This window comes from Rissa tridactyla, chromosome 12 (assembly GCF_028500815.1).
Source record: "Rissa tridactyla isolate bRisTri1 chromosome 12, bRisTri1.patW.cur.20221130, whole genome shotgun sequence".
In the NCBI taxonomy this organism is placed as follows: Eukaryota; Metazoa; Chordata; class Aves; order Charadriiformes; family Laridae; genus Rissa; species Rissa tridactyla.
Window position 1 is genome coordinate 17,150,622 of NC_071477.1, and position 24,682 is coordinate 17,175,303.

The window sequence follows — 24,682 nt, forward strand, 5'->3', positions numbered from 1 at the left end:
ACCTTGCAGTGTTACACAGAGAACACCTAAACAGCCTGTTTGCATGGGAGAGCTGCTGCAAATTTATGTATCCAGTATCAGCTACAGCTTCTCCCTTTTAAGTGAGCAGAAACTAAAACACATTTGGCACTGTGAAACTTTAAAGTATTTTTGAGACACGTTGCCCCCTCCTCCCCCAGGAGGTCTCAAAAAGCCCCTTGCATTTGCTCAAAAGCAACAAAATTCAAGTCATTGCTTTCTGGCAATACCAGGGTACTAGGAGCTGTAATAAAACATGTTGTGCAGTGCCTCCCAAAAAACACATCCAAGGCACTGCCTCCTTCCTGAGAAAACACACATATTTCATTAGTTTGCAGAGGTTATTATTCCATTAATATGAAATCAGTCAAGCTAAAGAGTGTAACTATTTACAGTAAGACATCAGTGTCTGATTCACGAACAAAAAACCCAAGAAAAAAAAAATTATGTCAGAGACTAAGAGCTACTTACTTCCTCATTGACAATTTCATGCAAATCAGGAATGCTCAAGTCAGCTTTCACAAATGGGATCTTGTCCACTTCTTCAGGAAAAGGGCGGTGCTTCACACTGTACTTCAATCCAACGTCATTTTTAGGAGCTGGTCGAGGTTCTGGCACAAAAGTCTGACAAAAAAGGGGGACAGGTTTTACATTCATAGCATCCTACCACTAGACAATACTTCATTACAATAGTTGGAAAACGTTCCCTCCTCCCTCACCACCAGATGTACACTCATCCATTAGTGAGAGGTATTATTAAAAAACACTCAGTACATACTTTAAACTAATAGAATTGTATTAAAAATGCAGCTGTACATTTTGAGAGAGACACAGTTCTGCCCATTTTGGTGGCTGCGCTCCTGGAGCCTACGAAGCCTGCTTACCATCTAACCTCTAAGCAGTTGCAAATCACAATAAAAATGGCAAGCTTCCATGGCAACATCTTATTTTCAGCCCATTCTCACTGTATTAAGCAAAAGCTAAACTGGTTGAGAAGCCTCCATTTTAACCCTGCTGACTATGACGATCCCAAGTCAAGCTGAGGAGCCCTGACGAGAAGAGCAGCAATGCTGTGGGGCAGGAGTGGGCGGCACTGCCCGCCTATCAAAAGGGCTTGCGTAGTGCATCACAGTGCAATTTTGACATTATTACTACTATATGTTCTAACCTGTATGTAATTCAAAACTTGGAAGTTACCGACGAAACAAAACACCTCGATGCAAGTTCACAGGCGCATAAGGTCCCAGCAAGCAAGACCTTTAATCACATCTCGAGTGCTGCTTTATAAATTTATTTACTACCTACTATGCTTCAAAAGGGAAAAAACTGTTAACATTAAAGTTATAGAATGCCTTTAAGTTGGAAAAGCGCCCTTAAAACTGGGAAGGAGGTCAGCAGCCAGGACGTGACTTCTCCTTTGGTGTGGGAGGTAGCACGCTTGGACTGACACTATCCAGCAAACCGGCTCGGCTTCGGTGACAGCGCAGCTCCCACGGCATTGCACCGAGGGTCCTCCCAAAGGCTGCTTCGCAGAGACCAGGTTCATCTACACGTGAACATGACGGCTGAGACTGACAGGCCCCCATTTCAGCTACATTATTATTTCCTTTACTGAGGGGCATGTGAAGAGTTGGTAGATTTGGAGAAGTTCACAGACAGAAATCCTGTTAACAGCAGGACGTGTGCCACTAGACAACCACAGTAAGAGATTTTATCGTAAAATGAGATTGGGACATTTCTCCTCCACTATGCCTCTTCCAGAGCCATTACAGAGTTCAACTAGATAGTTTGGGTTTTTTTCCACAGCAGGTTTACTGCTATCTTTGCAACATTGGGTTTTGTAGCTTGAATAGCTGCTCTCTCTGCAGCATCTCTTTCTACACCTTCAGACTTCGCTACCTCTGCTGCAAGGGCTTTGCCTGACATCCTGACACTCATGCCTACACACTAAATACACTGTCCATTGCCCATCAGCTCAGAAGACGCTTTCAGAATACAAAAAAAAAAAAAAAAAAAAGAATATCCCCTCCCCCTAAACAAGTCTAGAAGGCAACAGCACTTTCACAGCCTGTATTTAATATTAATCACAAGTCGTAAAGAGTCACCAGAGATGTGTCACATTACCTACAGCTAAAGGCCCCGTGGCTCAGCCTTAATGTATAATCACCAGCTCTGTGGGGCTGTCTCACATTAGTGGAATTTCTGCTGAACATCTCTAAGTTAAAGATTTCTTTATGGGCTTTGATAGAGACCTTTTGATTTGCTTTAGCTCCTCTTGGTAAAAGACAGAGTTGCTGGGCCCATGCAAATCTTCCAGATGTCCCACGGATCAAAACCGTGACAGAGGGGAAAGAGTCATCTGCAAAGCACACGGGTTAAGAGAATAATACATCATCATAAATTAAAAACAGTTCACTGTGCAATAATTTAAGCAAAGAGAAACACAGGCATGATGACAGAGGTTTTGTTTTCAAGGTTAACTCCTCCCTGACCCTGAAGACAATTCCCGGTGAGAAGCAAGCAATCCTGCTCTCTGCAGCCGGCAAGTACTAGTCTACTTTGTAGCTGCCAGCTCAGTTTCATCATTAACAGTAGCTGTCATCCAAATTCATGCAGACCACCGTTTCTCTCCAAGTTGTCTCCAGGAAATGAAAAAAGATTGTCCAGCCACTGCCTGCTTAAGGTAAGACAAATGACCATATGGAGACACAGTTTCCATGATATTCCACGACCTTCTGTAAAGGTCCCACACAAATAGCAACAATAAGAACAGTGGAAGAACAAGAGACAATGGTCAAACTAAGATGGGGGAAGATGCTGACTTCACATCGCGGAAAATTTTTCACCCATCACAAGGCACAGGGACACAGAGAAGTTGTCCTCATCAGTTTTCAAGACCTACTTGGACAATGTCAGGTTGCATTGTCCTGGTCTGAATTCAGTCTTGAACTTGTTTAGAGCAGGAGGTTAGACTGCAGGTTCCTGAGGCGCCTTTCAACTTGCACGATGATGGTTTTAACATTGCAGGGATTTCAGTCTTCCTTTGAGACTTAAAAGGCCACTGACATTAACCACCTTAGAAGAGGGATCATCACACCTCTACAGGTTTTCTTTTAAAAATTATTTATATTTATCTTTCTTGCACGTAAAGCACAAATTGATACCATCAGGTAACCAGCAGATATCTATTCCGCCCCCAGCATTTCCTGGGAAGTAGAGGGTGCAGCACAGCTCCACAAGCACACATATAGACAAACCAAACCAGCTCCCCACAACCGGTGGGGAGGCAGCGATCTGCCTCAGAAGTGATCTGCCGTACTTGTGCATTACTGCAATTCATCTTGTAACTCAAGGGGGATTTGCAAGCAAGTTATGCACAGCAAGAAAAGACAATCTAATTTGAGATTCTAATAGCTTTACAGGATTCCTCGGTAATACATTTAGCAGAGGCAGAGTAAGGATGAGAACTGCTCAGCCATTCTCGCGTGCTAATAAGCCATTCTAGTCAGGAACACGCTTGCTCAAACACAGACTGGGGGTGGATGTGCAGCAATGGCTCCCAGCATCAGCACTTTCTGCAACATCTATTTAGTGATTCTCAACGAGGTTGGAGCACTCTGGACCACAACTCAAAAGAGAAACTCCTCTTAGCCAGTTCATGAAGCTCTGTGCAACCTCTGTTTTCAAGTCTAGTATCTAGACTCCATCCTGCCCACAGAAGAGGAAAACACACCTGTGGCAGAGCAGCAGATCTACCACACATGAGTCTTAAACTGAGGTAGCACTTAAGAGAATTTTCATCTATCCTGTTAGTAACACTATGATTCGTGCAGACTTACATGGGGATCAGTTATTCAGTTCAAAGCATCGTGTAATTTAATACCAGATTTTTTTAATATAGATTCTTGTTGCTCAAAGCATATGAGGCTGAAACGAGTTAGATTCAGCTGTGAAAGCCAGTACCCTGCGACAGATCTCCTTTACATTGATAGGACAGGATGGTACACGGGAAAGTTGTAAGAGTTCCTAAGCAGCCAAATACATTTGAGCTGAAAGCACCCACAGAAACATTTGGTAACACAAGACCTAAAGCAAGCAAAAGCTTGTGCTATGTGCAAGCATAAACACGTCACATCAAGCATCTGCTGAGCACTTATCCCTATCCAGATATTTTAATTTTTTATGAACAAGGATGTTTTCAAAGTGTAACGCTATTGCTTTTGTCCATCGCCAATAATTTAGACGGCAGTCAGCCGCAAGTATCTGATCTAACTGGGTGAAAGACACAGACAACTGCATGAACAATTTGGACGGGCTTGTATGTGTTAGGCTATCGGTGGTATTACAGTTATTCCCACCACTTCACCCCAGAACTCCCTGCTCAACCACACCCCCACAGAACAGGTAAGCCCCTGAAATGTGAGAGAGACACTTGATGAAGCACCGTTGTTTTGCAGCTCCATACACAGAGTTACAACCAGGGGAAGAAGGAAGTGGGAAGTATGAACTTACTCTGTTCATTCCCTAGAGGCTGCTCCAACATCGCCAGGATGACACTATTATCCAAAACGAAGTAACGGAAGCTATGCTTGTTTATGGTAGGTAGACGAGAATATTTAATTAATGTGGTTTCATTCACCAAGCTGCAAGGAGAAGCAGGGCCACTGGGAGAAGGAAACGCTCCAAGTAACTGCATGATACTGCAAGCGAGAAAAAAAGTTAGGAGTTATGACAGATTAAGACGACGAACTGTTTCACCTAAGCACAGACCTTCACTCATATTCTTCATTTGTATCTTGGCACAGCAGTTACCCTGCCAGGGCAAGCCTGCACTCTCCCATCAGCTCGTTTTAAAACAGAACCAGTAACTTCAGAGAAGCATACGTGAAAACCTACAAAGAAGGGTACTCTGCCTACAGAATGAGTTTCTTTATAACCTCAGTTATAAAGATACTAAGATATGCTTTAAAGCACAAAAATCTACACCTTTCCACTGCTTTTTTAATGTTCATTCTTACAAGAAGATTATGGATGACCGGAGATAATCATCCATACTTTAGGCCACTCTTATATCAACAAGCAAGGCAGACGTGGTGGACACACTAATTATGATTGTCTTTGCTTTCTTCAAGTCCAGATTACATTAAGGTAAAACCCTTTAAGAAAGGCCCAGGATCACGCAAGCGTGACTATCATAGATGGTAGCCTTCCCTGGGAGCAAAAAAGAAAGCAGCAAAACATTTTTATCCCACCCATCCTCAATCTGTCCTGTCTACCGTCACACTGTTCATCCAGTAACACACTGCTTTTCAGCTTCCCTGGAGCAAGTCTCAACTTTCCTCTCTGCTTCTCCTCCCCAACTCACACGTTATCTGTTACTGCATTTCCAGCAGAACCTCTCAAACATATTAAGCAAGGCCAATGCTGTGGGCAGAATGACATCCCATCCTGCACCAGCTTACGTCTCCTGCATGTGCCATCTCCTGCTGCGTTACACATCAGACAGAGTCTATCAGTTTCCCAATCAGTGTGGGGCTGGCATAGCTTGTAAGGCTGAGGATAAGAAGGAGGTGGAACGGAAAGACAGGATCAGTAGGTCAAGTGGGAGATAGAGGGAACTGCTGTCTGCAGAAAAGGCCTGGCTGAGAACAGAACACCAGGGGCTACCAGAGGGCTTGGGTTTTGCTCTCCAAGGAAGAGGACAGGCAGGAGGGAAGGACAGCAATCATGAGGATCTTTTTTCCTTTTGAACACCTGTAATGGGAGGGGGGAGACAGCTAAGGCAGAGCACAGGACAACCCTGCCCACAGGGCAAAACAGAGGGAGCTTCTGGATGACTTTTCAAATGCTCTTGCTACATCACAGAGATCTCACCAGCTGGGAGCTCCTAATTAAAACACTCTCAGACAAGGCAATGCTAGACAGTAAACATGCTCTGACAAATTACGTACCACGTTAGTGTAGCTTCAGCAGCGTCCTTCACTCTCATGGATGCAGGGTTAGGCTCCTTATCTCCTTTGTACTTGACTTCTTGTTCACTGTTTTTGGATTTACTTCCCGAAATGCCGAGCTCCACAATCTCCAGTACCTCTTTTAAACAATCCTAAAACACAAGAGGAGCCACCTTAAAAGCCGAAGCACTCTGATACACATCTCCAAGACCTCAATGAAACAGTGATATACCATCAATTAAAATAAGGTACTGCTGGTAACATGAAGATTATTCTAACAGTGTTGAAATAAGATCACCTTTGCTATAGGAATGATATTTTCTCCATCTATAGATGTTTACTTATGTTTGTATTCTGATGGTAGAAAGTGCTCTGAATGAATATATACACACAATGTATTCCATTACGTATGGACAAAATTGCCAAGAGGACTACTAAGAGTTCAATTGAAAAATGTGAACATATTTAAAGAGATAATAAATGCATTTCTGAGATTCTCTGCAGAACTTTTAATTAAGTTCTAAGCACATTAAGAATTAATTCATCTGGAAAATTGCAAGAAATCCTTTTCCAAATCTTTCAATTGCCAACTACTGCAATTGTGAATCTATTACGGAAGAGGCCAATGCTCAGAGAACCGCAGGTATGACTCACAAGTATTGCTTGTTACAAAATCATTTGCTGAAAATATTTGGATTGCTACAACAGAAGTTCAAATCTCATGGCTTGAGCTATAGAATAGCAAGGAAAGCACTCTCACGGATAAATAACTGGCTAAAATCTGAACGCAAGTAAGTTTTTACCACCAGAGACCAGGCAGGGTTCTATGTCTTGCCCTGTGTCCTTCCTTATATTCACAACTGATGTAGAAAAAGAGGTGATGAAGAAGAGTCAAGTTTTCTGACAGAGCGCAATTAACCAGCGCTGGGATGCAAGGACTGGCCACGAAGAATTACAGAAGGCGTTTACAGTGTTGGCTAGCAAAATAGCAGATGAAATTCAAAGTAAATGTAAGACGAGGCACCTGGAAAATTGCAATTCTAATACTTGCAATGGAAGATTGTGACTATCTGACTACCATGACTCAGGAATGTGCTACTAAGTGTCCGGTATATACTACACGCAGTATGCAATGCTATCTCAATACACAGTAATAATTACAATAAAAAAAAACCTAATGAAAGGAAATAAAGCATTATGCAACCAAACAAACCCATGCTGTGCCACATCCAGGGAAACCATCCTGTCTTAGTCACCTACTGCCATGCCGGGACCCCAGAGTGCATGCAGAAGATATCTTTAAATAAAGTCCTGTTGGGCTTTCAATTTTCATTTTTAAAAATATACATTTTCTTCTATATGCTACAGAATATATAAACAAACATAAAGATGCATAGAATATACGTTCTATCTAGAACTACAATAGAATATTATAGAACACATATTAATACAGATTATATATAAAAATATACAAACATCACCGAGCTGTCTCTGCAAGGAGATCAACAATGAAAATGTGCACTCTATTTTTTTTTTTTTAACTTTTTTTTTTTCTTTTTTTAAAAACCCAGGAGGCCAGAGGGCTGTTGGAAACATGCATCTTTCATTTCCTGCTCTTCTCAAGCTTCCCAAGCACATTACACCTTGGATTGAGCTATGCCTTGCTCAGTTTCCAGTAAACTGGTTTCTTGGTGAAAGAAACTACGATTATCAAAATGCCAGCATCAAGGGAATTCTGTTAAGCCTAGAAGATGCTTTAGTCAGGTATTATTATGAGATATTAGAAGAGACATGGCTTTTAGCGAAGTTTATCTGCAGCAGGTGCCTATGCTATATATGCACCATTAATTCCCATATTTCTCTTTTCACCTTCTATTTTTCCAGGTTTTCTTTTCTCCTCTCTTGTTCCAGTTTCACAAAGCAACAAGAAAGATCAAAACATTCTTAGAAATATGAAAGGCAATTTTAAAGCCAAAAACATTCTTGGTGAATAAAGAGCGGGAATCAAAATTCAAAACTACTTCACATGGAAACTAGCTTTGAAAATCCCAGTATACTTTTGAAAACTAAGAAAACGACGTTATTTTAAAGTATCAGGAACAGAGAGGTTGGGCATGAAAGGCATCACAATTTGGAGTGCTCAAAATACGTACGCCCGAGGCTCCTACCTTCTCATCCAGCATGTCAGGGTGCTCCGTGAGCCAGACGCAGAGGCACTGGAAAGCTGCCACTATCATGGAGTGCAGGTCGCGGGAGTGGAGCGGGGCTGGGCGGCTGCACTGGTACACGATGTAGCTGCACACCGAACTGATAGCTCTCTTCCGATCAGAAGAATCGACCGTCACTTTCACCTGCGTAAAGCAAGCAGGAGAGGATGAGAATTCCTCCACAAAAATCTTTTGGAGAAGAAATAACTTTTAAAAGCATTTTTAAGTGCAGTTTTAAAAAACAGGAATAAATAGTTGAGCTCTTCTATGATTACAGCTTAAAAGCTGTGGGTAAAAATATTTAAGAGTGATGGATATTGAAACTTAGAGGAAAGAAATGCTGCATTGAGGTGCCACCACATTGCACAGCTTGGTTTCCAAGAACAAGAGTGGTACCAATATGGTTTGATAAGAAACTAATTGCAAGCTGAATAAATTACTATTTGAAACTTATTTTCAACAAATTCTTCTCTCCTTCAGCCATAGCAACCCATTCTGCATCTCTGAGAACCCACTCACTGACAAGTCTCCCTTCCAGAGCTTCGTTCTGCTCACATAACTTTCCACCAGGCATATTTTATCAGCACAGTAACTTTCACCCGTGAAAAAGGGACACACGGATACACATCCTCAGACTAGCAGACTGGCAAAAAGCCCCGTAACCCCTCCCTCCAAAACTCACTCCCAAAATCCCCAGCTTCTCTCCCAACTCAGGGCGTCAGGGAGCAAGGCTCCAGACAGGAGGGTTACTGAAGAGCCTTGTACGTTGAAGCACAAGGATCTACATTATAAAAGTAACTAAAGAACTGAATTTCTCTTTTCTTCCCAACCTGTGACATGGCACGGGTACAGTCAGTTAAAGCTGGATTTAGTGTTGGAATGGAGTGCTGGAATGGAAGGACACAGGCTCTTCAGGAAGGACAGGCAGGGGAGAGGAGGAGGGGGTGTCACCCCCTATGTCAGTGACCAGCTGGAGTGCATGGAGCTCTGCTCGGGGATGGATAAGGAGCCGACCAAGAGCTTATGGTTCAGGATTAAAGGGAGGGCAGGGACGGGTGATGTTACAGTGAGGGTCTGCTACGGGCCACCCAACCAGGAAGACCAAGTGGATGAGGCCCTCCGTAGATAGACAGGAGCAGCCTGACGTTCACAAGCCCTGGTCCTCATGGGGGACTTCAACCACCCCGATATCTGTTGGAGGGACAATACAGCAGGGCATAAGCAATCCAGGAAGTTCCTGGAGGTTCCTTCCAAGCTCGGGAGTGATATATCCCAATCAAGGGGAAGTCAAGCAAAAGGGCCAGGAGGCCTGCATGGGTGAACAAGTTGCTCCTAGTGAAACTTGTACTCAAAAAGGAAGCCTAGAGAGGGTGGAAGCAAGGACAGGTAGCCTGGGAGGAATACGGAGAAACTGTCCAAGCAGGCAGGGGTCAGGTTAGGAATGCTAAGGCCCAGATAGAGTTAAATCTGGCCAGGGATGTCAAGGGCAACGAGAAAAGCTTCTGTAGGTTTGCTGATGATAAAAGGAAGACTAGGGAAAAGGTGGGCCCTCTCTCGAATGAAACAGGAAACCTGGTCACCCGGAATATGGAGAAGGCTGAGGTACTCAATGACTTTTTTGCCTCAGTATTCACTGGCGAGGGCTCGAGCCAGACTGCCCGAGTCGCAGAAGTCAAAGGCAGGGACTGGGAGAATGAGGAACTGCCCACTGTAGGAGAAGACCAGGTTCGAGACCATCTGAGGAACCTGAAGGCACAAAAGTCCATGGGACCTGATGAGACTCATCCACAGGTCCTGAGGGAACTGGTGGACGAAGTTGCTAAGCTACTAGCCATCATATTTGAGAAGTTGTGGGAGTCTGGTGAAGTTCCTGCTGACTGGAAAAGGGGAAACATAACCCCCATTTTCAAAAAGGGAATAAAAAAAGAAGACCCGGGGAACTACAGGTCAGTCAGTGGGTCCAGAGGAGGCCACGAAGATGATCAGGGGGCTGCAGGACCTCTCCTACGAAGACAGGCTGAGAGAGTTGGGGTTGTTCAAGAGGAGCTTATGAAAGCAGGTTGGTGAACCAGCACTCTTGCATGAAACAGGATTTTTGAATTTACCAAGTCCCACTATTAACCTGATGCTGAACAGACACAAGAGAGGGCAGTCCCTGTCCTGTGAAGGCCTTTGGGAATTGTCACGTCCGAAGGCACAAGAAGAACGGGTTCTCTGGTCTGCAGTTCTGTAGTAAGAGCTGATCTCTTTCTACTGTTTTTGTTACTAAGGGGAAAGATATCCAAGATACCTCAGAGGAAGAATTACTTCAATTGCATGAAAATTATACAAAGATTTCAGTATTTAAAATTAACCTGGGTAGGCATTTGAAAAGATAATATATTTTCACATTCCCATCTCATTGCAAGTCAAGAAAAAAAAAAACCAAACAAACCACCCTGGCTTAACCACACAAGCTGCAGGAACCCCTGGTTCTGTATGACGATCTGTAAGACCCAATAACCACACATTAATTCATTGCAGAACACTTTGAAATGCATCCTTCAGCTTATGCTCCTATAGTAATAAAAGAAGCACCCAGCCCAACATGGCTCAGTGCTGACTCTGTGCTCTTAAAATTGCCTTAGACGCACATTTTTTCAGAGAGATCTGCCTGGTTCCCAGGGGAATACCGAGAGGAAATGCTGAATTGTCAATGCCAGGTCATCATGGCTGCTGTAAATACACTGTACTTTTCCTTAACAGATGTCATGAAGTCCAGCTTGGGGACACGAGCCCTCAAGCAGAAAAAGGCATTTTACTTTTCAACAAAAAAAGCCCCCCCACACCTAGTAGCTTTAGTTCAGTTATTTGCTGTTGGATCAAGGAACCGTGTGCAGATAAAGCTCTGAAGAAGGTGACACCTTCGTATTACAAAATGGCTATAATTTTCTCATCTCAGAAAACTACTTCCAAGATGAGATGGAAGGGGAAAAGCAGAGACAACACCTGCAAGAAAGGGCAATTAAGTTGTTTAATACCCTGGCATATTTGCAATCTGCCAACGAACAGCAACAAAACCTCCTGTTTCTAAGTCTGGGTACACAGGGAACGGACGGTGAACAGGCCACCCAGCCAAGCAAAGCTATGATAAACGGTTCACAGTGGGATTGAAAACTAGGCCCAAGCCCATACACTGCCGCTGGAGGCTTAGCGGCAAGTTTTTCCTCAACTCTGCAACCTAGTATGGCAGATGCATCCCCTCTAGTGTAAGAAACAAAACAAAACCAAAAACCAGACACACATGGGAATCCGTGAGAAAGGTCAGGAGCCATCCAGCTAGCTCAAGAAAACCAGGCAGCATCATCCAGTAGAGCCACGTGTATCTGAACAAGCCGCCCCTAGCTTTGCTTTCAGCCAACCCGCGTTCACATGCCACAACATCATTTGAGCCACAGACCATTTACATGAGAAGACGACGAAATAGAAAAGGAGCACTGATCCTTCTCGTGTCCAAACGGAACGCTTGCTGACAAACTCACAGACATCTGTTTGGTGGCACGACTGTCACCTAAACAGGACTATAATCACCCTTTGAGGCCAGAGCACACAAAACTTCACCTCTCACCTTTGCCAGTCCAGACAGAAGCTCCAGTGCAGCCAGAGAGATACTCATGTCCTGCCTCCACTGTGAGTTGAGTCTTTGGGTTACCAGGTGAATGCTGCGTATCAGTAGTCCAGCCGCTGTATCTGTATTAAGAGCTAGGATATAACCCCAATACCACATACCACAGGGAGGGAAAATAACTAAGCATTAGTGACGATAAGCAAAGCACAGGCACAAGCCAAAGCAGCCACAATACACACAGAAAATAAGATTATACACAACCCAAAATCTAGAAATTTGGTTGGTCACTTTTGCACAGGCTTACTCCCTTATATATACACACCACCAGACATTAAGCAAATACATCAGACTAGCTTATCTCAATTTTTTTTGTTATTTTTTAAAAAAATACATTTTGGATAACCCCAGCACTCTGCTGCATTTCAGCAGCAGAACAGCTAGCTTCAGGTTTCGCTATCATTTGCTGTTGTATTTAAATTGCTGTGATGTCTTGTAGAGTCAGAAAAATTTAGGCATTGGTAATGTATATTAGACATCAGCACTTGCATGTTTAGGCGTCAGTAGTGAACAAAGAGAGCATGTGTAACTTCAGATGTCTACGCCAGAAGTTACCCATTCTTTCTATACCTAGTGTTTATCGAAAGTTGTACTAGTTAGATAAATGTAGATAAAGCAAGAATCAGTCCCGGAGAAAAAAAGATGCAATTATTTCTAGACCTTTAAGTTCCCTGAACCTCTAGCTCAAAATTAAAAATAGAAAATGTTTTTAGTATCAGTTGTTCTCATTCTAAATATTAGGAACATAAATACTATACATACTTGTTAAAACTGAAGTAGGCAAATTAAATGCAGACACAAAAACTGCTAAATGACCAGTTACAAAGAGATATGAGAACGATGACAGCTAAGGTATATCCTTCCTAAAACTTAAAATCATCATATTCAACACTCAAGAGCTAAGTACACTGTTACACTAGTACCAGGGTTCAAGTGCTTGCTAAGTTAAACAGTAAAAATAGACCATTGTGTTTTCAATTTTCTCGTTTGAAGCATCCAGCCGAAACACAGAAATTCTTTTCATAAATTTCTTACCACCTTACCTTGTGTGCACAGAAAATTTAAGAAATCCAATAAAATGAATACAGTGCAAAAATGTCTTTCAATTTACGTCATGTTTGAAAAGACTCAGTAAGTCAAATAGTTAGAAGATTTTTTTTTCAACCTTACAAATGGATATTTTTACAAGCACTTGCCAATGAAAACCCATACGAATTAAACACACAATTCAAATAGCGTGCTGAAAATTAGCACTTCAATAATTTCAAAGAAACAAATCCTGTAGGGAAAGCACCAACATGTTTATATGAATCCCTAGAATACAGTAAAGTCTTTCCTTCTTCTCCTTATTTATAGAACTAGAGAAAAAAAACATTTTTGGTTGGCAAGAACAGAGTTGTCAACCTAGGCTACAATACGATGAAGGTGATCTGTTCTCACATCGACTTGGTCAACATCAGTTAAACTGAGGAAGACCAACGGAACAAATGAAATTCCAGGATCTCGACATTCAGCCAGATTACCACACACAGATTTAGAAGAACATAGATTTTTATTACCAAGATTAAAAAAATGCACGGTACAAGACATAGCAAACGGAAGTTAATTACTAAATTCTCTTGTTATAACAAATGACGCGTCAAAAGCATTCTGCTTACTTGCTCTAGAAAAACATGAGTCCCTCAAATGCTCTTTAAATACAGTTTAAGAAAAGGTGCTGCAAAAGTCAGGTAAGCGTTTAGAGAGCTACAAAAATGAATGAAGCAATTAATTTACACTTGGTGTACGTTTATCCAATTATTGTTCATGAAAACTAAGTGCCTTGAAAACATAAGCTAAAGTAAAGCAGTTTGCAACACCTTTTTCATGAGCTCTTACATTCTTATTTTTAACGTGTTAACAGAGTCCTTCAGTAGGATTAGAAACCAACCACCTAAAGGGCGCACATGAGCACAAAGTGGCAATAAACAAAGGGGCTGTCCACCGGGGCTCAAAACACCCGTGCGCATTAAAGTATTAGCCAGAGCTAGGAACAGAAAAGACCAACACACATCACCCTGGCGTATAATGACAGTTTTTTCAAAAGAGCTATCCTTACCATAATCCCTCAGAAGGGCTTGTGCTGGTCTCTCACTGTCTGGTGTTGTGGGCTCCGTACTGCCTCCGCTCGCAGTGCTAATGCCACTGTTAGTACGACTGTGGCTTTTGAAGAGGTGGTTTTCCCCACCGTTCTGCAAATTGAAAGTCAGTTTTGAGTGATGAGAAGATTTTTCTGAGGAGAGTTCCCTACACCAGAGGATGCTCTCAGATACAATGCAGAAAAAAAGATCATCAAATCTCAAGATGCTAACCGAGCACCTTACAACAGCAGATAAAATGAGTAATACATTCTTTCTGAAGTGGTAACTCCATAAACAAAACATACTTACCGTTTCCATCTGACAGCCAATGGCTTCTAACAGTGCCGAATCTTGAACAATATTTAACATTGCACCTGAAGAATCAGATACAAGAGAGTAACTAAAGACCGCGGTAAAATATTCACTGCTAAAATTTACAAAGAAGCACTGAAGGTCTAACATACAGGATCGCCATCCTGTTTTTTAAAATCTCTTTTTACAATAGTTTTACAAAACACAGGACTTGCTTCAGGCTGAGCCATTTGAAGCAGATGACAGCTGAGAGACAGAGTGCTTTCAGCTATTTTAAAAATGCTTCGAACGTAAGTTTTTCAAATTCCTCAGTTCGGAAGGATTTTGGTTTCACAGAATCGTTCCTTGTCTCTCATCAGATTGTGCTCGTTTAAAAACTGAGGTTATATTTAAGGCTATCTACTGATTCTGTGAATAAAACAGCTGCATTTGTTAAAAACAGAGAGCTAAACCAAGTCGTGTAGCCCAAAGCCACCTCACGGGTTACGCAGTGCTGGCCTTGGCTGCGTTCTTGCCTGGCACAAAGAGGCTCCCTTCCCCAGTTTGACAATTAGGAGGCACTAACAACCAGTACGTACAGCAACCTGCTGGAAGATAAAGTGAATGGTGTCCGCTCCATTCAGCAACCCCTAAGACATCAGCTCAAGGGACGACACTTGTCCTCACACTGATCAGTGACCAGTGAAATGAACCCCCAAACCACTGTAACACACGGAGCTTTATTTTTATAAGGAGATTTCTGCCCTTGCCTCATCAAAAAATAAAAAAGCCCCAAACCCAAAACGCACTCAAATCAAATCAAGGCTAATATTTGCATCGTTGATAATCTGTGGGCTAAAACATAAAACCAATTTCCTAAATCAGGAGGGCAGTGCCCAATCTAAGGTGCAATACACTGAAATTCTCTCCACCTGGAAGCAATCCCCAGCCTCCCACTTTCTGTGCTTTGTTTTCCCTCAGCGCCCAAAATACTGTACTGAAAAAGCCAAAGCTCTAAGCGCAGGGGTAGCCGCCCCTACCGCACCCAAACTAGCCAGCAGGTAGTTCTCTCTTCTGTCTCCGGAGAGATAACACACACGAGCGTAAGACACTGTTACATTAAAATTGCGGATGCATTCCGGGTGCCTTGGCGTGAACAGCCCGCTCCTGCTTGGCAACATCACCCCCAGGCGATGAAAGAAAGCTTAAGGACAGGGGCCTGCAACAGGCTGACACGGACATCAGCGGCATCAGTTTTAGGAGGAGGTGGATTGGTATGGACTATCACGGAAACAGTAATGGTAAGAACCGTTCAAGGCAGAGCATCTACCCAGCCAGATGCAAACACCAGCCTGCAGTGGAGGGCTACGGAATGCAAGGGCAGGATTGAACGGATCACCCTGCAGTTCTGGAGGTGGTGCAACCCGCTTCACCAGGATCGGTTCCAAATCATTCTTTCGAACTATTCTCCTCTAGTCTTCCGCTAGTGAAGGAGCTATTTCAACCACTGCGCGGAAACTTCCCAAAGGTCTTTGCAGACTGGATTTGTTTCCCTTCACTTCATTGTTCGTGCCATTTTCTTGCCCTCCCCTGTTAATCAGGCAGGTTCTGTCTCCCAGAACAAGGCAGACACCTCCCACCACAGTGCAAGTCTGTCTCCTTTCTAAACAGACAAAAGGAAAGCGGTACCGTAATTAGTGAAGGACAAGAACACCATAATGTGGACAAAGGCACTTCTGAAGAGAGATAAATACGGAAGGGGGAAGAACAAGAGGCAGGTACATTTTTACTTGTCTGAAAATATATTTAACTTGACGGATTATGCACTATGTAAGTTTTCAGCTTCTGGTTACTTTCTGAGTATTCAAAATAACGTTAATACACACGTTACCTCAAAGATCAGTTTGTTGCCAAACTATGATGAATCTCCAGACTCTATTCCAAAGCTGCTGTCTGAGGATTGACAGTGCTAAACAAGTGCCACCTGTATCTTGCAGTGCTGGACCACCAGTCCCTCAGTATTCCAATTTGTTTCTAGGCTTAATCATGCCAAAACCTAAAATGTTCCCTGTAGCCCATTAGTCAAGAATCCTTCCCAATACTAAAACAACATTTTTTTCTGTTTCCATTCCTAGTTATGACGGACTTTTCCTGATAGAATGTGCTCTACTTCCACCTCTACTTCTCAAGCGTTATTCCACATTTGTAAAAAGATAGAGGTTACTTTAACAAAAACGTGAGGCTTTTCAAGATGTTTTCATAGTATGAGGGAGATTATACAGCTATACCTGCCAGGAACTTAATCTTTTTTCCTGCAAAGCAACACACTATTAACACCACATATTATTCCAGGACAGATTAAGGCAGACACTCCTATAACACAATTGATAAATAAAAAAGTTGAAATAACCTAGTATCATTTGAGTGTTGTTGGGATCTGTTTCTGTTTGCAAAGCTCCTATCAGTATATTCACAAGCCTCAGCTTCAAGGAAAGGAAGGTTACTGGCTTGTCATATGTTGAGCTGTCATCGTTGCTGAATTTCCCTTCCAGGACAACCTGAAGGAAAAATACATTTATTTCAGTATCAATTAGAGATCACACCAGCGTGGTATTGATTTCAAAAGTCAATATCCCCAGCACAGTTACTGACAACATGCAATACAGTCTTACTCTCACAGACTTGCTCTAAGAGTTTCAGTGCTAAAGAGAACACCAAACACAACCCACGAGTCACCCACATCCCACGCCAGAACCACCGGGAAAACAAAAACAGAAACGCAAACCAAAGCAGTAAGTTTACTACCTCAGACTTTATGGTTCCAAAATGATGAGGGAGAGGCAGCAGAGACAGCAAGATGTTAATTGAAGCTCTTCTTAGCTCTGTGGGGTTTACATAGATTTTAAACTTTGAGAGTTCTCTGCAAATCAAAGCATCGTACAGTTAATCAACTTTTCAGGGGAATTTGGAGCCAAATTTAATTAAGTTAAAATTAAACATACAGCCACCTAGTGGTCTTAAATAATTTGCAGTATACAATGTAGCTGGTTTTTTTTTCTATGCTCCAGATTTTTTTTTTTTTTTTTTTTTTTTTTTTAAACGGCAGCAATAACACAATGAATTCACGCAGGAATCACTTTCCAAGGATTCTGTACCCCCTGTATAAAAGCAATGAGCTGATGACAGTATTCCTCATACACTGCATTTTCAAAGCAGGAAGTTTCGGTCGTGAGCCTTACTGTCTTATTACAACTCAAAACCACCCAGGACTATCACGGAGCCGCAGAAGATGCTCGCGCCCGTATTGCATAAAGCATGAGCTGCTTTGCGAATAGATCAACAATTTTTGGGAGCCACCAGCAAATTCTTCTACTTTTAAGACCTATCCAAAAGAAGGAGTGGCTCAGATTTAAGCCCAGAAGATAAATAATATTTTATGCGTAACTTCAAAATGAAATGTCGTACCAAGACATTACACGTATGCTAAAGGCGGCCTGCACAGAGTGGTATTAAGTGCCTTAAATTACTCAACAGAATGCCCAGACATCTATAAAGCTCTGATAAGTAAGGCTATATCTTCTGGTTTAAGAACCTACTCCAATTTCACCAGCCTGCCTAAATTATCAATTTTTCTATTTAATGATGTGCAAGATGACTCTCTTACTGAATTCACCGCAGCAACAGCCACTAATGAATATCCTGTGAAATTTTACTTAAAAATCAGTAGGCTTTCAATATATTTGAGCTAAATCACTTCCATTTTCTTACAGGTATTGCTTTCCATCAACGAATATGTAGATTACACAACTCCCATATTTCATTTAAAATAAGCACTACTATTGCTTTAAAGAAAATGGCATTAAATAAAACCGAAAACTAAGAGCTGACGAAGTGCTGCCATCATCAGCAGCAAATACATACACAGTATGGGGCTCACATTACAGAATTCCTTCAGTGAAAACTACTCGTGAATGATAGAAACCCCAGAAGATAAACACCTCCCCACATTTCTGATGATTTTATATGGAAATAGCAACTTACCTGTCAGGCAAAATAGTTTCAAGAGCCGAAATGAAATAAGGAACCACGACATCAATCCCTTTCAGGTCACAGCAGAACAAAGGAGGGGAGTTTAGAATAACGCTGGCAAGAACAGGATGGCAAACGAAATCGGCTATCTGCAAACCCTGAATTAAAAGCATGTAAAATCTGACAAAGAAAGACAAGATTAAATTATTTCCACATAAAACATATCAGCCTCCCAGATGAGCAAGAACGTGCAGCCACTATTTGATCTTTTCTACATAAAATAAGAGTCAGTTTCAAAATCAGAGCTAGGAAACGTTTATATGAGCATCCCCCCCAAGTTACTTTAGCACAGGCAAACGCGCCTTAACAAAACCCCCTCACAAATCACACGTATTTCATGCGGCACAATTTTATTGAAACCTCTGGCTTGTTGCACCCCAGGGACGGGGAGCTGTGCACGTACAGCCCGGGGGTTACTAACAGTGCTTGGACCACGTGCCCTCCCGCTGCTCCCATCCCCACGTAAGGATGGCAGCGAGACCCTTGGCTTTAACTCCCCAACACAAGAAAAACACTGTGAAATCTTTCCGGGGGCGTGGGGGCGGAGAGGACAGGACACGCTGCTCAGCGATTCGGAGAGTAAGACCAAACATAACCATTACAACCAGTTCAAATGAAAAAGCAGTGGGGCAGGAATCTAGCTGGCTATCATCCTAAAGCAGTTTCTTTTGCAGTTTTTTTTCTTAGAGACTACGTATATCCCTTTTATTTCATTTTTTTAAGAGGCTTGTAAACACAAAGGAATCTCACTGACTGGGTAAGAGACACACGAACTATCTATACACAAAACACGACAACACGCAAGAAATTAAATAGTTCGGTCTTCCAGGAAGTTCTGATGCCATCTGGGACAAACAGTTTGGGAGAGTCATGATTTAAAGCCGATTCTCTGCCTCTAGCCTTTGCTATTGCACTTTTTAACAAAAAATTGGAAAAAAGGTACACTATGATAAGGCAAGATTGCCTTATTTTATTAGAAACAAAACTCAAACCAGAGGTAGTCCGAACCCAACTGTGTTAAATAATGGAATATTATTGCATTTCTATATTTAAAGGAAAAAAAAGAACCACCACTACAAACACATTTAGTCCCAGCGTTGTGATGTTTGACAACGTAAGGCCCTTGTTTGACAACATGGTCTAATAAAGCATGCAAAGTCTTATGTCTGCACCCTTTTTTTATTTTTTTCTATCTGAACAATATTCAGTGACAAATTAAAAAAAAATAAAAAACCAAAAACCAAGAACACGAGACGCAAGAAAGTATCAAAAAGATAACATTCCTTCCAGCTGGGAGGCACTTTAAGGGACTTCCCTTCGATTGGAACGTGATGAAAACCCAACGAAACCAACATCGCGAGAGGACAAAAGGAAATCGCCCCACGGCACCTGAAGGCTGACCAGGCTTTTCTGAATTGTCAGAGACAGGATTCAGACAGCCACTGAAGGCTATTCACTGTGAATTAACTTGCACCATGAAGTTAGAGTAATAAAGCAACCGAAGAGAGGTTAGTACCGGGATAGGTAAGCTGGTAATATTTCCTCCCCCGTCTTCTTGCTACAAAATATCCTACACAGCGTCCCGCACGCCTCCGCCCGTCCCGCTTCATAGTTGTCTGGGAATTCGCTGGCATCAAACATGGGGTTGGAAGCCACTGTGTCTGTGGACATTTGTGATCCTTTCCGGCGAAACTCCACGCTAGCTTGAGTTGCTATAGCTGGGAAGAGAAAAAACAGCATTTCACTGCGTTTGTTTAACGTATGTAATAGGCTCATGGGATCCTGGACACAAAGATCAAGTCAAATTTAGTAGTTATCATGAAGCTGTTAGTTCTCTATATTTGAGTCAGTGCCTCTGTTTAGAAAGTATCTGTGGGTGTAACTAGCTTTTTTTTTTTTTTTTTTATAATGATGACAACAACTGACCTTCACATTCTAGAGCCTGTCCCAACTTTCTGCTGGGAAGAGTACGCTTATATCCAATATTAGCTTCCTACCCTCTGGAGGACAGGGATCTTCCCTCACCTAGTTCTCATCTCCAGAAAAATGAAGTACCACCTCGCCTTGCCTCAAAATACCAAAACCCATTTAAATGGTGCCATTCCTGCGACCTCCAAGTAAGCGCTTCATTTCCAGCTGTCCAGCTAATCCCTTAGGCTGCTCTGAACACCACGCTGCTTCAATCCTATTTTGTTGTATAAACGTACTCATTCAAAAAATAATCAAAAAATTTAAGAACCCATATCAGAAAGAGAAGTTTGCTGAAGCCCGCTCTCCTGATTTGGTCCCTCTCTCCTCACGTAACTACTAAAATTACCAAATAAATTTGAGGTTAGGCAGCCTCCAGAGAGCAGCTACCAGGGAGGCTGGCCCTCTCCTACTCCCTATACCACAATACGCTCCGCGAAAGTCTCTCGGGAGCCCGCTGTTACCTAAATGGGACGTGGTTCTGCCGAGCTTCATGGTCCCTCTGGGCAGGATGGTTCTGCCAGTCCAAGCCAGTTCAATTCACGTCTTCCTAGAGAGATTTCTGGTCCCCCCTTCACATGTTAGTATCACCTGCGCACAACGCAGGAGGCTACTTGCTTTGCTGGCTTCATCCTTTCTTCCAGGATGGCAAGCAAGAAAAAAAAAATATATCTTGCTCTCAATGTTCTTCTTTCGTTTGGTTTTTTTCCTTGGACAACTTCACTCTTGGATTACTAATGGCAGAAAGAAGGCGTTCCTTCTTATCTTTAGCTAAGACTATATTGATTCTCAAAACTTTTACATTCTACAAAACCAAACAACAGATAGTGTGTGCTCCTAACAGAACCACACCAACGTAGTTCTACCAGTACCAGAGAACCTCCTCTACCTCGAGCCTGGGACACTGGGGAACATCAGGTTCACAATCAGTCTTGCAAACAAAGGCCTGTTAACACTTCGACAGTTGGAATACTTCTTAATTTATGGAAATTTTTTTGATTGTTTATTTTTTAAAAAGAAGCGTCCTAATGTCAAGTGTCTACTCTTAATTTTTTGTCTTTAAATTCATCGTTTAACCTACTGTTACCTTACAAATTTTCATGACATAAGTAGCAAATAAGCACAAATCTTTATGCATCTTCCCATGAGCCATTTTTTGCCCTAAATAAGCTATCCGGCAATATATTGTAGTAGGAAAAAAACACTACATGCACAATGCATACAAATCAAACACTAGGTCTGTAAAATAAGCTTTAAGTAAAAAAAACATGGTTAGTGCAAAGTCCTGAAACTCATGACATGATCACAGACTAAAGTACAGAAAAGATGGGACTGATTCAGGCAGATTAATTTGCTTTTGCCAACAATCCTCCCCATTCAAAAACACACACAAAAAAAATTACTTGTCTTTTTCAAGTAAAAGTGCAAAAGCTACAAGAGACAATGAGAATGAATTTACAAATAAAATATGGGATTATGGAAAAAGAAAAGCATGACCGCAATTAAGGAAAAGCTACTGGTTCCTACTTACAAGATTTATAAGAAAGAAGAATTTGGATAAAAGATGCTGCAAGATAATAGAAATAAAATGGAAACAAATCAAAGGACAGCAGTAGTTATAAAATACTTTTAAGATGGTGAAATCGTAATATAAGTTAAGAAGCTTTTAGCTTTTTTTAAAAAATAGATTAAAAGCTTTATGATACAGCAAGCTCGTTAAACACACAGGAAATTGGCATTCAGGTCCAAAATTATGGTTTTGAAAGTACCATGCAAAACAATGAACAAAAAGTTACAAAATACTAATAAGATTTAGAGCTGTTCATATCAGTGTACATCAGTTCTTTAAATGGATGTATTAACCCTTCCCAGCTCAAGTACACTTCCCTATGTTGCACTGGACACGGAGTACACACTAGGCCATCCCACAGCCTCTGGGACTTGGGATACGGCTTGTAGGGGGAAGGTTACTTACCTGCAGAGTCTCCTCACAGCAATTCTCCTGCTTCCAGCCATGAGTTCCTGACAGTATTACAGCTCTGCCTTCCCTAAGCCAAGTTCCTAACAACGAGTATACCAGGGGCATGCCTCCCCCACCACCGCCATCAACAACCTTCCAAAGCAGAAATAAAAGGCAGAACACTACCAGAAACATCAACATCTCAAAAACCACCTCCAGAGAAAGAGGAGAAGAAAGACTCCAGTAACCAGGTACCAGGAGAGAACACCACCACCTCGTAAGAGCTGCTTCTTTGTGTGTGCATGGTCAGATCAAGACCTGCGACAAAGCCCCTCAGCAACACTCAAGATGTCCCCAGTCAGAGCTTCTTATAGTTTGCTCCTAGACCCCAAGAAACATTCTTTGGGACATTATATTAACGATAGTAGGGCCAGAAAATATGAGGGCAAACCTATAAGCCAAGACCAGGGCCAGGCCAGACTAGATGGGCCTTTGAGCAACCTGGTCTACTGGGAGGTGTCCCTGCCCACGGCAGGGGCGCTGGAACTAGATGATCTTTAAGGCCCTTCCAACCCGAACCATTCTATGATTCTGTGACGCCCCCACTGCCAACAGCACCTGGGTAATATCAGCAACCCACCAAGGTAAGGCTCCTTCGGCTGCTATAAAACACACAGCTGGCAGGTTGTGACTGATGACTTAAGCTACAAGGATTAAGAACGAGCCCACCAGATTGGAAGATTCAGTCGCTGAAACGCTGGCACACGGTATTCATGAGCTTCTCCCAGTTCTCACAAGCCGTTGAGGACAGCAACTACAAGCAGCATGCACTATACGGCCAAACTTGTCTAACCAAAATACATCCTGCCAAAGAAATGACTTCCCTTCTGGAGGTTAAACAGTTCAAGAAGCAAGATATGCGAGGCTCCAGGACAAGAAGAAAAACAAGGGCAGACAGGTACTCATTCACATCAGTCTTGATCAACTGCTCCCTACTTCCTAAAGCTCATCAAAAAGACTTGTGTTCTAAGATGGGAGGACAACATGCTAGTCCGTGCAAATCAGCAGGGTTTGTTTAAAAGAACTGTACTAAATTCCGGACTAGAAACTTGAGACCGCAGCTCATCCACAGGGTTACTTGTTAGGCGCTTACATTTAGCTCACGAATACCTCTTTAGAAATCATGTCATATGCGTTCTCACTGAGAATGCTTCACGTGGCAGAAGAGGAATAAGAAACACACACTAGAAAATGCGGCATTCCAGAGAAGTGTCCGAGGGCAGAGGATGTCTCTGCAGGACCAAGGAGCAATCTGAATCAAGGTATTTCACCTCTTTCATTTCCAAAGTAGTCCTCAGTCCTCCAGCCAGCAACAAAACAGAGAAAACATATCAGAGAGCTATGAAAGAAGAAATTCTTAACTGCATGGCATTGAAACAAACTGAATATTAAAAGGGTTTAAAGCTGTTGAGATCTTATACAGCTGCAATCTCAGACCTAAAAGAAAAATAACGTGTGTGGGCCAGTGGAACACAATACTACAGAGCAAACCGATTTTAAGTGCAGACACTTCCCAATCATAAAATATTTAAAGCAGCCATAAAAATAATAGTGCTTCCTGAAGCTAGTGCAGAAGATAATCAGTGTCGAACATGGCAAGAATATTCAAGTTAGTGGCGAAAGCATTCCTGTAACATGGTACAGAAGACAGCAGATGGACCATGAGATATAGGTATAGCCAACCTGTTGCCAAAAAGAAGCAGATTTATTTTTGTCCTCTTTCCTAAGGATAGGGACTGTGGCAGCTAACTGTCCCTTTTCTGCCGCCTTCTTTCTTCAAGTCACATCTATATGGGGTAGCAAGAGCAGGGGCAGTGGATGGACACAGGGCGCAGATCTGCTTATTACTGATGGGCCCCACCAGTGTGATGGAGGGGGACCACCGCACACAACCCTCTTGGCCCACCTCATTGGTCCAGCACAACACCTCCTGCCTCACGCTGTTTGAGAAGGGAAAGACTTCACCTGGAGGTATCCAGTTTCACAGATTAGAGTCCCGGAACAGAAGCTCTTCAATTTGGACTTCAACCTGATTAAAGGACACTGATGCTTCAAATCAAGAGAAAGTGCAGCAGACCAGCCCTTTACAAGCAAGTCTTGCTACGTTTTCCCACCTAAAGCAGGGGCTGAGCAAAAGGATTCATCCAAAAAGGATAAAACAGGCAGTCAGTCTTTGGTGCCTCTATACAGAGTTTCAGCGGTATGGGTCCATCTTCAGTTCACTCTCCTTCCATCAGCCTGCCATGCCTTTGGTGTGACCAGTACTTTACACAGCGGTAACACCACTTACGGCAGCCTGGAAGGGCAGCAAACACTTGACTAAATTCTGTAAGTTAATCCTTGCCTTTCAAATC

General features: G+C 42.4%; 1 protein-coding gene across 4 annotated transcripts in view; it reads right to left on the reverse strand.

The window, feature by feature from the left end:
• RALGAPB (Ral GTPase activating protein non-catalytic subunit beta) overlaps positions 1 to 24,682 on the reverse strand; it is a 70,061-nt gene that overhangs the window by 21,219 nt on the left and 24,160 nt on the right. The window contains exons 10-22 of one of the 4 annotated variants that reach the window (XM_054217985.1): positions 21,840 to 21,875; positions 19,857 to 20,058; positions 18,293 to 18,460; positions 17,057 to 17,171; positions 16,662 to 16,809; positions 14,270 to 14,334; positions 13,939 to 14,071; positions 11,784 to 11,905; positions 8,138 to 8,320; positions 5,970 to 6,121; positions 4,531 to 4,718; positions 2,271 to 2,377; positions 490 to 642 (exon numbers count right to left, since the gene is read on the reverse strand). In XM_054217985.1, the coding sequence (XP_054073960.1) occupies positions 490 to 642; positions 2,271 to 2,377; positions 4,531 to 4,718; positions 5,970 to 6,121; positions 8,138 to 8,320; positions 11,784 to 11,905; positions 13,939 to 14,071; positions 14,270 to 14,334; positions 16,662 to 16,809; positions 17,057 to 17,171; positions 18,293 to 18,460; positions 19,857 to 20,058; positions 21,840 to 21,875 (1,772 nt within the window). Of the gene's footprint in view, positions 1 to 489; positions 643 to 2,270; positions 2,378 to 4,530; positions 4,719 to 5,969; positions 6,122 to 8,137; positions 8,321 to 11,783; positions 11,918 to 13,938; positions 14,072 to 14,269; positions 14,335 to 16,661; positions 16,810 to 17,056; positions 17,172 to 18,292; positions 18,461 to 19,856; positions 20,059 to 21,839; positions 21,876 to 24,682 lie in introns of all 4 variants that reach the window. The other 3 variants (XM_054217984.1, XM_054217987.1, XM_054217986.1) reach the window with 3 other exon arrangements.